The sequence below is a fragment of the Hyaena hyaena genome, unplaced genomic scaffold, assembly GCF_003009895.1.
Source record: "Hyaena hyaena isolate Hyena2069 unplaced genomic scaffold, ASM300989v1 scaffold_343, whole genome shotgun sequence".
Taxonomy (NCBI): Eukaryota; Metazoa; Chordata; class Mammalia; order Carnivora; family Hyaenidae; genus Hyaena; species Hyaena hyaena.
This window is the reverse complement of record NW_024080975.1, coordinates 1759160-1772079: the sequence shown is the minus strand read 5'-3', so window position 1 is coordinate 1772079 and position 12920 is coordinate 1759160. Positions and strand designations below refer to the sequence as shown.

The 12920-nt window shown below is 55.8% G+C and overlaps 1 protein-coding gene across 1 annotated transcript in view; it reads right to left on the bottom strand.

Annotated features, from left to right (window-relative positions):
• ADGRD1 (adhesion G protein-coupled receptor D1) overlaps window positions 1–12920 on the bottom strand; it is a 122335-nt gene that overhangs the window by 95625 nt on the left and 13790 nt on the right. The window contains exons 5-6 of the mRNA XM_039249578.1: window positions 12265–12387; window positions 676–855 (exon numbers count right to left, since the gene is read on the bottom strand). Coding sequence (XP_039105509.1) covers window positions 676–855; window positions 12265–12387 — 303 coding nt within the window. The remainder of the gene's footprint in view (window positions 1–675; window positions 856–12264; window positions 12388–12920) is intronic.

Genomic DNA, 12920 nt, shown 5'->3' with positions numbered 1-12920 from the left:
TTCCGGGGCCCTGGTCACCTCTGCCTTGTCCAGGGTCCACTTCAGACCCTCTGCTCCCCGAGCTTCCCACCCCGCACCCCTGACTTGTGCCCAGCGCATGACCCCACCTCACCCCACAGAGCACAGAGAAAGCAGGGATCTCCGGACAGAGCCGCGCCGGCCCGCAGCACCCACCTGCGAACTCCCCCACGTCTGCAGGGCCCTCCGGGCTGCTCTCCGTTTGCCCCAGAGCACCCCCCACCATGGCCCCAGCTCCTGCCCTCCCTGAAGATGCCCCTCCTCCCCGGTCTTCAGCCACTTGTCCAAAAAATCTTCACATCACATTCTAAATAAACACTGCCAAGTCTATACCCCTAGAAAGAAGGAGGGGAGGGGGAGGGGGAGGGGGAGGAGGGGAGGGGGAGGGGGACAAGAGAAGAGGCGGGAGGAAGAGGAGGGGGTGATGAGGGGGCAGGGGAGGGGGAAGAAGGAGAAACGGGAGCAGGAATCACACTACCCACCGGCAGTATCGCGTTTCATCTCCCCCGGACCTTGACCTCCTTGACCTCGGGGCAGGTCAGGTCAGCACTTTCCCCCCGGGGATGCAGAGGCTGAGGCCGGGGCAGCAGACGACTGAGGCAGGGCCCGGGTGCCCCAGCGTCTTCTCACGCCAAGCGGAGGCCAAGGTGCCCTTACCTGGCGGGCTGAAGGTGGCCTCCCACGTCTTGGCGTTCTCCCGCGTGTATAGCTCCACGGAGCCCTTGCCGCCGCTGGAGCAGACCTTGAACCCTTCAGAAACGACCTGTCCCCCGTAAGCAGAAGGGATCGGCCTGGACTGCTCTCCCTGCGTCTTCCAGAAGAACGAAAATGTGACCCCTGAGGGAAGGAGAGACCCCGGGTCAGGACTGACAGCAGAAGGACTGTCTCAGAAGCAGCTTCTTACTTTTCGTTTGAAAAGCCTTTTTTTCCCCCTCATTCTAGAAAGTCAGGGGGGTGCCTGGGTGGCTCAGTCGGTTGAACGTCCATCATGATCTCATGGTTCATGGGTTCGAGCCCTGCGTCTGGCTCTGTGCTGATGGCTCAGAGCCTGGAGCCTGTCTTCAGATTCTGTGCCTCCCTCTCTCTCTGACCCTCTCTTGCTCACGCTGTCTCTCTCTCTCTCAGAAATAATTTTTTTTTAATTAAAAATTTTTTAAAAAATAGAAATTCAGAAATAGGATAATAATAGGCTATATTTAGCAAAAGCTCTCTAAGTACCAGACACTTTTCCAAGAGTCTTCCGAGAATTCTCTCCTTAAATATTATGAAAACCCTGTTATCACCCCATCATGAAATGAAGACACTGAGGCCAGCTTGCCCCAGGTCACCAGCCAGCATTAAGGTTAGAGCCAAGCTCCAGCCTTGTAACCCCAAAGCCCCCAAATATAAAAACTACACAATCTGTTCTTATCCCTCTTCTTTGTCCAGAAGCATCTTCACAGTAAATCCTTTTAACACCTTCTCTACTTTTACAAAGAAAGGAACCAGCTCACATGTACTGGCTTATAACCCACATCTTTAAAAAACTTACTGCATCCCCATGGACTTCCTCCAGAGTCCATGCAGCCTCAGGTCATCCTGCTCTCTGTCTGCACGGTGTTACCTCTAAATCTGTATTGCACGGTCTCCTTCAAGTTTTTATTTTCCAGACAGAACTGGCAGCTAACCCTTGTACAGCTAAGATTATATGCCTTTGGGATAAATCCCTAGTGCGGACTTTCTCATCAAAGGGGAAGCCCACTTTTAAGGGCTTTCACATCGACGATTGTTATTTCCAACAAAGAAACGGAGTGGGGCCCAAGGAGGGCGTGGCCGCTAAACTTTCCTTCAAAACACCCAGATCGCAGGTAGAGTCTTTGTCAGTCCCGAGCTGGCCCCACATCATACCGCCTGCGCTACACGGTCTGTGCTCAGAGGCTACTATGACCGAGCAGGGTCAGTGGTGGCTGCGTGTCACCTGAGAACAAGTCTAGCTGTTGGGGTGAGGAGTTCCTTGCATATGGGTAACCTGTGCGCCTGTGTGAGAGAGCGGGAGACAGAGACAGACGGAGAGGGAGAGAACGGGAGCACACGTGTGCGTGCTGAGCTGACAACCTGCGTGGACTGTGTGCAGAGCAGGAAGTAACCCCAGCGGCCTCCTCCCTCCCAGTCTGGCCCGGGCGGGACAGGATGGTGCCCAGGGTTGATCAAAACAGGCCCCTGGACTCCGGGGTGGAAGGGCAGAGGTGGAGGGCCATTTGTCCTGGGCCTTTTTATACAAATGGCACCTAATTTAGACTTTGGCCCTTATCTTCAAGTGAGATTATGGGCACAGCCTGAGAGCCACTGAATTAAAGACGTTTGTCATCAAACATAAACGTGTGTGCCATCACCAACCGTCTTTACTGCAACGCCTTGTGAATTGACACATTTGTTACGAGTTGGTCAACTCTCTTGTGACAATCGTACTTGTATGGACTCAAGGCCCTAATATGATTAACGTAAGCATGTTAAAACATGGCATCATTTTATAACCCTGGTTTGGAACTTCTCCAATTTTTTAAATCTAAGAGGAACGTTAAAATGATGGCCGGGGCCTGGACCTTTCCTGACCTCTGAGGAGTTGGAGTAGAACGCAGGTCCCCGGGGCTGTGCTCTCAAGGTTGTTGAGGAGGGCACGCCGCACCTTGTAGGCCGTGAGGACGGGGCTCCGGATGGAAGGCAGCTCGGCAGCGGGTGCGGCCCCAGGACCCCCTGGGGACCCACCGCATTGGGGGCCCGGCCGTTGCTTCCGCCCGCCAGGCGCTGCGGCCACAACAGAGTCCAGCACAGACCCGGCCTCCCCGCTCGCAGACACAACCCCCTTCACGAGCTCACTTGCACATACATTGTGAAATTCTTGTTACGAAACAAGATCCCAGAGGATTCACGGAAGTTAATTTTTTCCAAACTCTTTGCCGCATTTAGAAATCCCTCTTATTCGATCCCGCCTCAGCCAAATGCCTTTCTGCCCCAGAAAAAAAAGAAAAAGGAGACGTCGGTTTGGTGTTATGTAAGGGCCGATGGAAGGCGGGCGGCAGTGCCCATGAGCAAGCGTCTCATTCGGTTAATTTAACCTGCATGATAATTGCTTCTATCTGGGCGATAGCTTTATATTTAAATATCAGTTTCCAGGAGCCACTAATCCCAGCGCCCTGAGGATCTCTGTTTCCCAGTCCTGGGCCATTAACACGAAGAAGAAACAATCTGAGTGGAAAAGAAGTACAATAATTGACAACTTGATTCCACACTTCTTTCTTCGTACGAGAATTACATCCTCATCTACCCAAAAAGATACAATGAGAAAAAGGGCTTTCTCGACAACACACAGAAAAAAAAGAAAAGCAAATGCCATCCTGATCCCACAAGAAAAGACGGACACATCCGAGCGCAGAAATATAAAATCCTGCAAGGCAAATAATTTGCCAGAACAAAGACAAAAGACAAATGGCATTCTAGGGGGAAGATACATGTAACGCATTTAATGGTCAAGAAACCAATTTCCTTACTACGTTGTAAAGAAAAGCAGGATCATCAGCATTTATCTGGGAGCAAAGAGAACTCTGCTAAGACTTGCACACGTATTAACTGTGAGCCCTCCCTACGGCCCTGTGAGGTAGGGGTCACTGCGGTCACTGGTGTCCCCGATTTATAGGTAAGACAATCGAAGCACAGACGGGCTGAGTAGCTCGTGTGCGGCCGCACAGCGAGTGACTTGAACCGGGCGGCGCAGCTCGGGGTCTGCACCTATAGTCACCTCCCTCCCTCGGAGACCGCGCGCGCTCCCGACAGCCCCCCCCCCACTCACCCGCTAGGTGAGACCAAACGGATGCGCGGGAATTCCAAGAAGAAGACAGTGCACAGCAAAGTCCTGGTCCAAGGGGGGAGTCCAGGTGCGCATGCTGTCCCCTCTGCGTCTCTGTGGGGGGCGGGATGGCAGCTGGCTGGGGGAGGGGAGCGGGGCAAGGGGTCTTTCCAGGCAGAGGAGCAGCCCTTCCCTGGCCACAGCGCAGCTGTGTCCCTTGGGAGAGCCAGCCTGGGGGGGACTGACTGCACCCCCCAGGCCCCCTCCGGGCCACGCCCGGCAGCTCTGGGCTGGCCCTGTGTCACGCTGCTGTGCCTCCTTGAGAAGAGTCGGTGCACAGAGAAGCCTGTTTCTGAAGAGAGGACCTGAGCCCCTGGCCCCGGCCTGAGACCAACCTGATTTTCAGCGATACCCGCAGTATGGGCCATCCCGTCTGTTCGTGCCCCGTGACCCCGACACTGTCCCCCAGCACCCAGGGCCAATTTCCCCACCTGCCCTCTGACCCGCAGGGGACAACCGAGGGGACACTGGCCAAGGCCCAGCTGCAGTCCCCAAGTGTCCAGCAGCTTCTGCTCTGTGCCTCTCAGAGGCATGAGCCGCGAGGGTCCGGGCCGTGCAGCTGGGGAGAGACCGCAGGCACACGCGGGGACTCGCGGGCACATGAGGGGACACGCGGGCACACGAGGAGACACACAGGGACACACGGGCACACGCGGGCACACGAGGAGACACGCGGGGACACGCGGGCACACGCGGGCACACGCGGGGACAGGGGCATCAGAGCCAGAAGGAAGGAACTGTCTTAGGTGAGCCCTGGGTGATGCCCGGACTGGCCACGGTCTGGCAGCAGCGCCTTGAGCCCGGTCAGCCCACGGAACCGGGAAAAGTGACACCCAGTGTGTTTCACGTTGCTCGGCTGGGGGTGTGTACCGCATGCCAAGAGCTGACCACACACAATCTCACTGAAGCCGTTCACTCCCTGAGCCAATCAACTCCCTCCTTGAGCTGAGTTTCTCCTGCTTTCCAGTCTTCAGCTGACATTGCCTTCCTGACCCTGCGGTGCCCCCAGAGGCCACCATGAGGAGCTGAGCCCGGCTCCTCCTGCCTTCCTGACCCGCCCCCTGGGGAGAGGTTCGAGAGGACACCAGAGCGGCCGTGGCAGGTGCGGTGGGACAAGCAGACCTCCGGTGTACTTGGCAGAGTGGCCGTGGCCCTCGTGAGACTGTGACAGGAGCAGAGAGTGGTTTATCTGCACCCTGTCGGCCTAGGAGCCAGCTGAGAACACAGCTGCATGGCAATTATGCTGAGCCCTAAGGGCAGGCTCCAGAATGTTCTGGAACGGGAAACAAGGCATCCAAATCCAGAGCCGCCAATGTCACCCAAGGGCTAAGCTCTGGTCTCGGGTGACTCCCATCTCGGTACACACAGACCGGGGGGCCTCAAGGGCTTCCCTCCGTTCTGGAAGCGGGAGCTCCCGGGGAACAGTCTCCCTGGTGTGCGTGTGCAGACAGACCCCCGCCTCCCCCTCGAGTAAGGCGTTCCTCGGGTCCTAAGCGGGTTTTCCCACAGCGGCCGCGGTGCAGGAGAGGACACAAGCAAGCGGCCTCTCCTGTCCTCGATGGGGGGGACAGCTGCCAGGTGCTTCCCCAAAGCACAGGCCGGGGACAGAGTGAGACTCCCTAACAGCAGGGGGGGGGGCCTCTCTGGCTCACGTGACACACGCCCAGCAAGGCTGCCACCTCGGGTCCCAAACTCTGCTTCTGTGCAGGACACTAAATGTCATCTGTGTCCCCCCATTCCAGCAGAGTGCTGCTTAAAATGACATTTTTGACCCCCGTATTTTTAAGAGTTGGACATTCCACTCCCAAGGGTCTTGGACACTTTGTCCAAGAGAATTTTAGCACAGAGACACGCCTTCGCGCAAGGCAAATCGCAGCGCGAGAAGCTGTGTCCTTCTCAATGGTCCTCGGCTGTCCGGCTGCGGCAAGGAGCACAGCCATCCGAGCCTGAGTAATGACCACTAATCCCCGAGTTAGCAGAGAAACGCCGCGTCACAGATGTACAGCCCTCGGCGTGCAACGATGCCCAAGCCGGGGTCTCCCTTCATGAGAATTATTACTGGTTTTCAGTTCATGGGAGTGAGGTCGTTTCTATTTCTATTAAATCCAAGTGAGTAAAATTTAAAGAAAAACACTAAGGAAGGAGCGCCTGGGGGGCCCAGTCAGTTAAGCTCCCAACTCTTGACTTCAGCTCAGGTCATGATCTCATGCTTTCAGGAGATCGAGCCCCACATCGGGCTTCATGCTGATCTTGTCGAGCCTGCCTGGGATTCTCTCTCCGACCCTCCCCTACTCATGCTGTCTCTGTCTCTGTCTCTCTCAAAATAAATAAACTTAAAAATATAAAGGAAATCACTAGATGATAATAGTTCAGGTGGTACCTGTCTATGGGTAAAAATTAAAAGCATTTTAACAACAGTCAAACTTCAGAACCGCTGGCCTTGACATTCTACCATTACTGGAGATGTAGATCATTGCACCATTCAGCCCAAACCAGTTAAAGTACGTGACCCTCCCCCCCCCCAACTTGCCCTCTGGGGCAGACCCCATCCCCCCGTGCCAAGGTGCTGGCTCCATAGTCTACGTCGGGTCAGCTGAGGAAGGGGATTGGCACGCCCCTATTCAGCCCCCAGCAGGACTGTGGCCACGGGATTACATCCGGCTTCCTCGGTATGTTCTAAAGTGACCCACTACTGTCCGTTCTCAATACCACAGAGACGCAGGTGCCAAAGAACTTAAAGAGAACAGCTCTTAGACTCTCTTGCTCATCCTAAAAAACATGCAACAATTGAGGAGGAAAGAGCTAGGCTGTGTATACAGCAGCTGTCCATGGCTATAGGAGGTCTTTCTCCTGCTGTGGGAAGTTACCAGGATCGATTCCGTGGCCCAAAGTGTCTTCTCTCACCCACAACATCTGACCGTGACTCAGCAGCAAGAGGCTGTGAAGGTGCCACTTCAATACTTTGCCCTCAGATGTTTTTCCAGCTCCGTGATTAGAAGATGAGAATAAAAGCCAAAGAAGGTGAGAGAGATGATACCACAGAGAGCAAACTGTGGAGCGAGGACGAGCTGAAGGTCAGAGTGATGGAGAATCTGACCACAGACACCGGGTCACGGAGGAGGCTTCCCATCCTCAGGCACATTTGAGTTTAAAATGGTGGAAGAACACACGATCTAGGAAACGCAGTGACAAACGCGATAGAGACACCCAGGGACGGTGTCTCTCGGACTCCAGCGTGAACCACAGAGCCCATAGGCCCCAAGTCCATCTGCCAGGAGGACTGTCTCCCTGCCAGAGAGCCAGGCTGCAGCCCCTCAACCCGGGCACACGCTTCCCCAGAGCGCGCCTCTGACGTATCAGGGACTCGCCTCTGCAGCCGCACAGCTCTCACAAGCATCTCCCTGGCGCACGCGGCGCTGGGGGCCTGTCTCCCGCTCTGCCGTCTCTCACTGGCTGCCGCCGCCGGGGAGCGACAGCACGGGCCGACCCCTCCAGTCTCAGCCAGGGAAGCTGCAGAGAGTGCGGGGGACCCAGGACGGCAGGAGACACGACCTGTCCCAGGGGCCACCCCGCGACTCCAACAACTCCCGGCAGGTGCGTGGGGGATATTGCTGCATTTTCTGATGTTTTAAGAGAAGTCAAAAGTATAGACTTTTTAAATGAAATCTTCTTATATAAGTCGGATATTAATTAAAAAAAAAAAAATTTAAAGCACCACGACAGGCTATTTCTGCAAACTTCCTGAGCTAGGATTTTCGGCTAAAAACCGTTTAGAAAACTCATTAAAATATAAAAACCGAGGGGAGCCCGGGTGGCTCAGTCAGTTAAGTGTCTGACTTTTGGTTTTGGCTCAGGTCATGATCTCACGGTTCGGGAGTTCAAGTCCCGCGTCGGGCTCTGTGCTGGCAGTGCGGGGCCCGCTTGGGATTCTCTCTCTCCCTCTCTCTCTGCCCCTCGAAAGTTTGCACTGTCTCCATCTCTCTCAAAATAAATAAACTTTAAATATATAGATAGATAGATACACACACACATATACACATACACACACCGAGAAGACCAACATAATGCCACCAGACAAAACACACTTATGGGATGCTCAGTCCTGGCCAGTTTGGGGACAGGATCCAGGAGAGTCACCTGGAGGTCCCGCTAAAAATGCAGGTTCCCAGGCCTTGTCCGTGGAGATTTGGATTCTGTAGGGCCTGGACAGGAGCCCGAAAACATCCACGTTTCACCATCTCTGCAAGTGATTCCACTGCCCATGGTCTGTAAATGCTACTCTGAGATTCGCCGCGCTAAATCAGTGTGCAGCTCCAGGGGCGCCTCTGGGCCTCAGGCTCCCCATCTGTGAAGTGTGTTTACTGATGAATACTCTTCTGAGGGCCAGGCACTCCACACGCTCCGACGTCCCGTAACCCCAGAGCATCGGCGGAAGACAGCGGCTGGATCCACGCCCAGCCTGCATCTGCCAGACCTCTCTGGAAATTTCTTTCCTGAAACTCCATCCCACGAGTCCCTCGGCATTGTGTTGGCAGCCTTTGGGATTTAGTAACCCCGTGCAAAGGGGGGAGAAGTCACCTCAAGGCTGGGAAGGGGCCAACGTGAGTGCTGAGGGCCTCCAGCTGCTGCTGCGCGGCCCCTCAGCCTCCCCGGGTCTACGGGCAGACGCTCTTGCCTGAGAGCAGCCGACCTGATTCAGAGTTGAACTGGCGTCAGAGGTAACAGGTGGGCATTACTCAAGGTGGAACGTAGCCCAAGATCGGAAACAACGTCTAGAAGTCAGAGGAGTCCAAAACCAGAATGGGCTCCTTGAGGAGCCGTGAGGGGCCCTTCAGAGCAATGTGTGAGTGGCAGCCCTTGAAACACTTGATGCAAAGCGTTCAAAAGAATAGAGCATAGGAAAGGCTGACTACGTGTATCTGCTTGGTGACATGCAGTGAACATCGACCATGGAAAACGCAGCGATGACCGAGACAGACACGGCCCCTGCCCTCCTAGAGCTGATGGCCGAGCTGGGAAGGCGGACGGTGAACCGGCCATTCCCGGCCATGCCGGTGCTGGAGAGGTCCAGGGAGCCGCGGGAGTGCAGACAGAGGGACTTGCCTGTGAGAGCCTGTCTGTGCAGAAGCAACACCTGGGCTGAGCCCTCAGGGTCTACAGGAGGATGAAACAAGGTGCTAGAACATTCCAGGAAGATCCCTCCCTCCACGGAGTTTCCCCACTTGTGCACCTGCTGGCTGCGGGGGTTGAAGGTCAGACACCTCATCCTCAAGGAACACAGACTGTTTCCTCAGTTAACGTTCAAGAATGGCCAGGCATCCAAATAGCCCTTTTCTCTCAAAAGCTTCCCGTTTGCACCCAGAGCCTATGAAAAACTTCCCCGGGAAGAGCGGCAAGACCCACGGCGAGCTGACAGTTGAGTGCGGGAAGGTGGAAGAGCGGATGGAAGTCAGGACCGTCAGGAGCAGGCGTGGGCGCAGGAAGGGGCAGTGGCTGGCCTGGCAGAGGGCGCACAGGGGCCAGTGGCTGGGCCGCTGGGACGTTTACTCCTTCTTGGAAAACTCAGACTTCAACTCTGCTCCTAAAATGTCCCCTTTCTTTCTTTCTTTTCCAAAATCAGCCAAAACCGTGAAACTGAATAGGGACTCCAAGAGAATTTGGAAACAAGAATTATAAAAGTAGTTGACCTGGTGGACGGGGAGTGGGGAGTGTCTCTCTTTACTTTAATGTTAGTTTTTACCATAAAAGTGGCAAGTGATAAGCCTGAGCCCACTATCTCCACCGAAACACCAGAGAAACAGAAGCGAGCGTGTGGAAGAGGTGGAGACGGAGGTGTCCGGAAAGGCCCCCTGTCTCCCGCACCCACATCTTCGTCACTTGCGAGCCTCACTTCTGACCATGTCCTCTGTCACTCTCATCGCTGATCGCCGTCCTTAAAGTCAACCCATTTTTACAGCTTACCACCTGCTGAAGCCTGATCCCACACACCACCTAGGACTTTCAGATAAAAACCAGGACCGTTCAGTTTTTAAACTGCCCAGCGTCACCCGGAATCACCATACAGACTCTGGGTGCTGCAGACACTCTAACTTGGAAAATGCCGAGCGGACCTTCCCCGTTCATATCTGTTTTTCTAGAACCAAGAAATACAAGCTCACAGAGGCAGAGAAACCCTCCCGAGCAAACGCCCGGCAGATAAGACTTCGGAGCGCACAGCGGCCCTCCGACGACCCGCGTGTGCTGGGCTCTGTCGCCGCGAAGCCGAGCACGGACAAAGGGAGGCAGACCGAGGATGCCCGGCCTCCGCCTGCATCTGCGCCAAGCCTCGCGCCAGCATGGCCTCACGGAGCCAAGGCTGACGTCAAGCATCCTGGTTTCCTTTCATGTCCGGCCAAACTGTCAAGAAAGTGGCCCCGAGATGGCTTGACTACAGGACACAAGGAGCCATATCAGAGTGGGACACGAAGCCAAAGCTCGAATCTCTGCCTGCCGCCCCATGCCCGTCTGCCTCACCCCTGCCGCTCCCGCACTCATCTGCCTCACCCCTGCTGCCCTGAGCTCATCTGCCTCACTCCTGCCATCCGCACCTGTCTGCCTCACCTGTTTTTTAGGTGAACTGCACTAACACATGTCATGACACCCGTCCGGTGACCGTGACGCGCAGCCAGCCCTGGTGGGCGGTTACCGCGGGTGAGCCCCTCTACAGGCCGCCATCCAGGCAGGCGGGCTGGGGGGCTGGGTCTGCAGCCACCCACAGGGCTGCCACCGGGGACGCGGTGGCTCCTTCAGGCGTCACAGCAGCCTCAGGCGGGAAGGTCGCTGACCCGTCCCATAGACAAGGACTCGGGTGAGGCGGCTGCCCGAGGTCACCACAGACCCTTGAAGAACTGGGACCTGAGCCCGTGATGGCCCCATGACGGCCCCAGGGACGGTGTCCGTGACAAAGGGGTGCACTGTGCAGTGGCCCAGCCAGAGTCCGTGGGGGGGTTTCTTAAGAGAAACTGGAAATACATATATTTACATGAAATATTCCTGTTTTTCCACATTGGCAGCGAGCCAAACATGTCTTAGCTCCATACCTGCAAGGCCAAACGACCACAGGCTAGGTCAGCCCGGAGCCAGTCTGGGGTCTCTGAGCTCAGGCAAAACTTCCGCAGAGCTCTGACTCCCCTATGGCCCCACCCTGGATGACCCAAGTCCCCGCCAGGAGCCGGGGCGGCCGAGAAGCTGGCTCTGGAAGACATTCCCAACAGGCCCCAGTCCCCCAGCCCCCCAGCCCCCCAGCCTCACGGCCCCTCAGCCCCCCAGCCTCGCAGCCCTCCTGCCCGCTGGCGCTCCGGGTGGTGGCTGCTGGGCCCTAGCTGGTTTTCATTTAGAGAAACAAACAAGCCTGGTGTGTTTATAAGGCTGTCTGGACTCTGGAACAGCTCAAACGCTGGGTTTGTAAACCTGGCCGTGGTTTAGGGCCTCAAAGCCATTTCTCGAAATTCCGGGTTCTGTAAAGTCCAGAACGTGTCCCCCACCCTGGACATGTTTTGCCTTGTTAGTCTTTTGTTTGTTTTTCTTGGACTGCAGTCCTCACGTCCCAAAAACACGACGGCTTCATCACAAGGGTGTTTTGAGAAGGCCGTGGGACGTCCAGAGGGCCTTAGCTTTCGGACTCTCATTTCTTCCCCCAAAATGAAACCTCTCAGCCTGCCCGGGGTAACAGGACGTGAAGGCGTGAAGCACACCGGATGCCACACAACTTTCCAGCGAGGTCTGTGGCGCGGCCAGGACGTCCGTTCGTCGTCAGAACCTCAGATACTGCAGAGCCGGTCCCTTCTCTCAGGACAAAGGGCAAGTGGCACGGAATGCCCACTTCTCTGCTGCCCACCTGTGGTCCGTCCGCGGCACCGTTCCCGCCACGGGCCCGCACCACCTGCATGGCCCATGCACCCCACACCCCATCCCCGGGGCTTGGGGGTAAAAGGAACAAACCCAGAGAACGAGGCTCACAGGGCCCGCCCTGCCCAGGCTCGCCGTCCACACCCCGGAGTCAGAAATAACGTGGTACGAGCCACAGCACCAACTTACTTCCCGCAAGTACCACGGCCCCGTCCAAGTCGCCAGTGTGACATCACCGCATCTGCTTCTCTGGCGTTTTATGTTTCTCGTTACGAGATTAAATGGTTCCCTCTCACATGTCTGTGAGATGGTGTTCTAGCTCTCAGTCTCCAGGACACGACTCTCGTTAGAAAACCAGGCGCCTGCACCGCCCCTCCCCCGTGCCCTCCCCGCCCACCATGCGTCCACGCACACCCTGCCACCTGCCCCACCCCCGCCCCCCGGGAGCCCAGTGGTGGCGAGGGCGCATCACTCACCGTCGGGGTCGCACTTGGCCGGGTTGCTGATGCAGGAGGTGTTGTACTGTCCGTAGTAGAGAAGTGTGACTCCTTTCTCCTCTTTGAGGTAAACGCCCTTGCTGACCTTTCCTTCCATGATGTCTATGCAACCAGAACGCAACACTGTGTGTCAGCAGTCGCCAGAGAGCAAGAGTCTTACAAAGAACTTCTAGATAAACATGCTGCATTACTCACGTTTATAATATTATATATCGTACACGTTAGCATTAACGCTCACTATCTACTAACTGAAATGGCTAAGTGCTAGGTGACAACATCTGAATGTGAATATTCATATCGATGTTTCATCATCACTTACTACTGTGCTCCTACGTGATGGGCGCTGTCTGTAAGGACGCCCTAAGGGTTACACTGGCCAGGAGCTGGGTTCCCAGGAGCGGTGCTGTCCCAACCGTCAGGAGCCCTTCCTGGCCATCTTCTAAGGGGAACACTGAGGCACATGTTTGAACATACAAACCACACCCTTTGAGGGGCTCCTGGGTGGCTTAGTCGGTTAAGCGTCCGACTTTCGCTTAGGTCATGATCTCGCGGTTCGTGGGTTCGAGCCCCGCGTCGGGCTCTGTGCTGACAGCCAGCTCAGAGCCTGGAGCCTGTTTCAGTCTGTGACGCCCTCT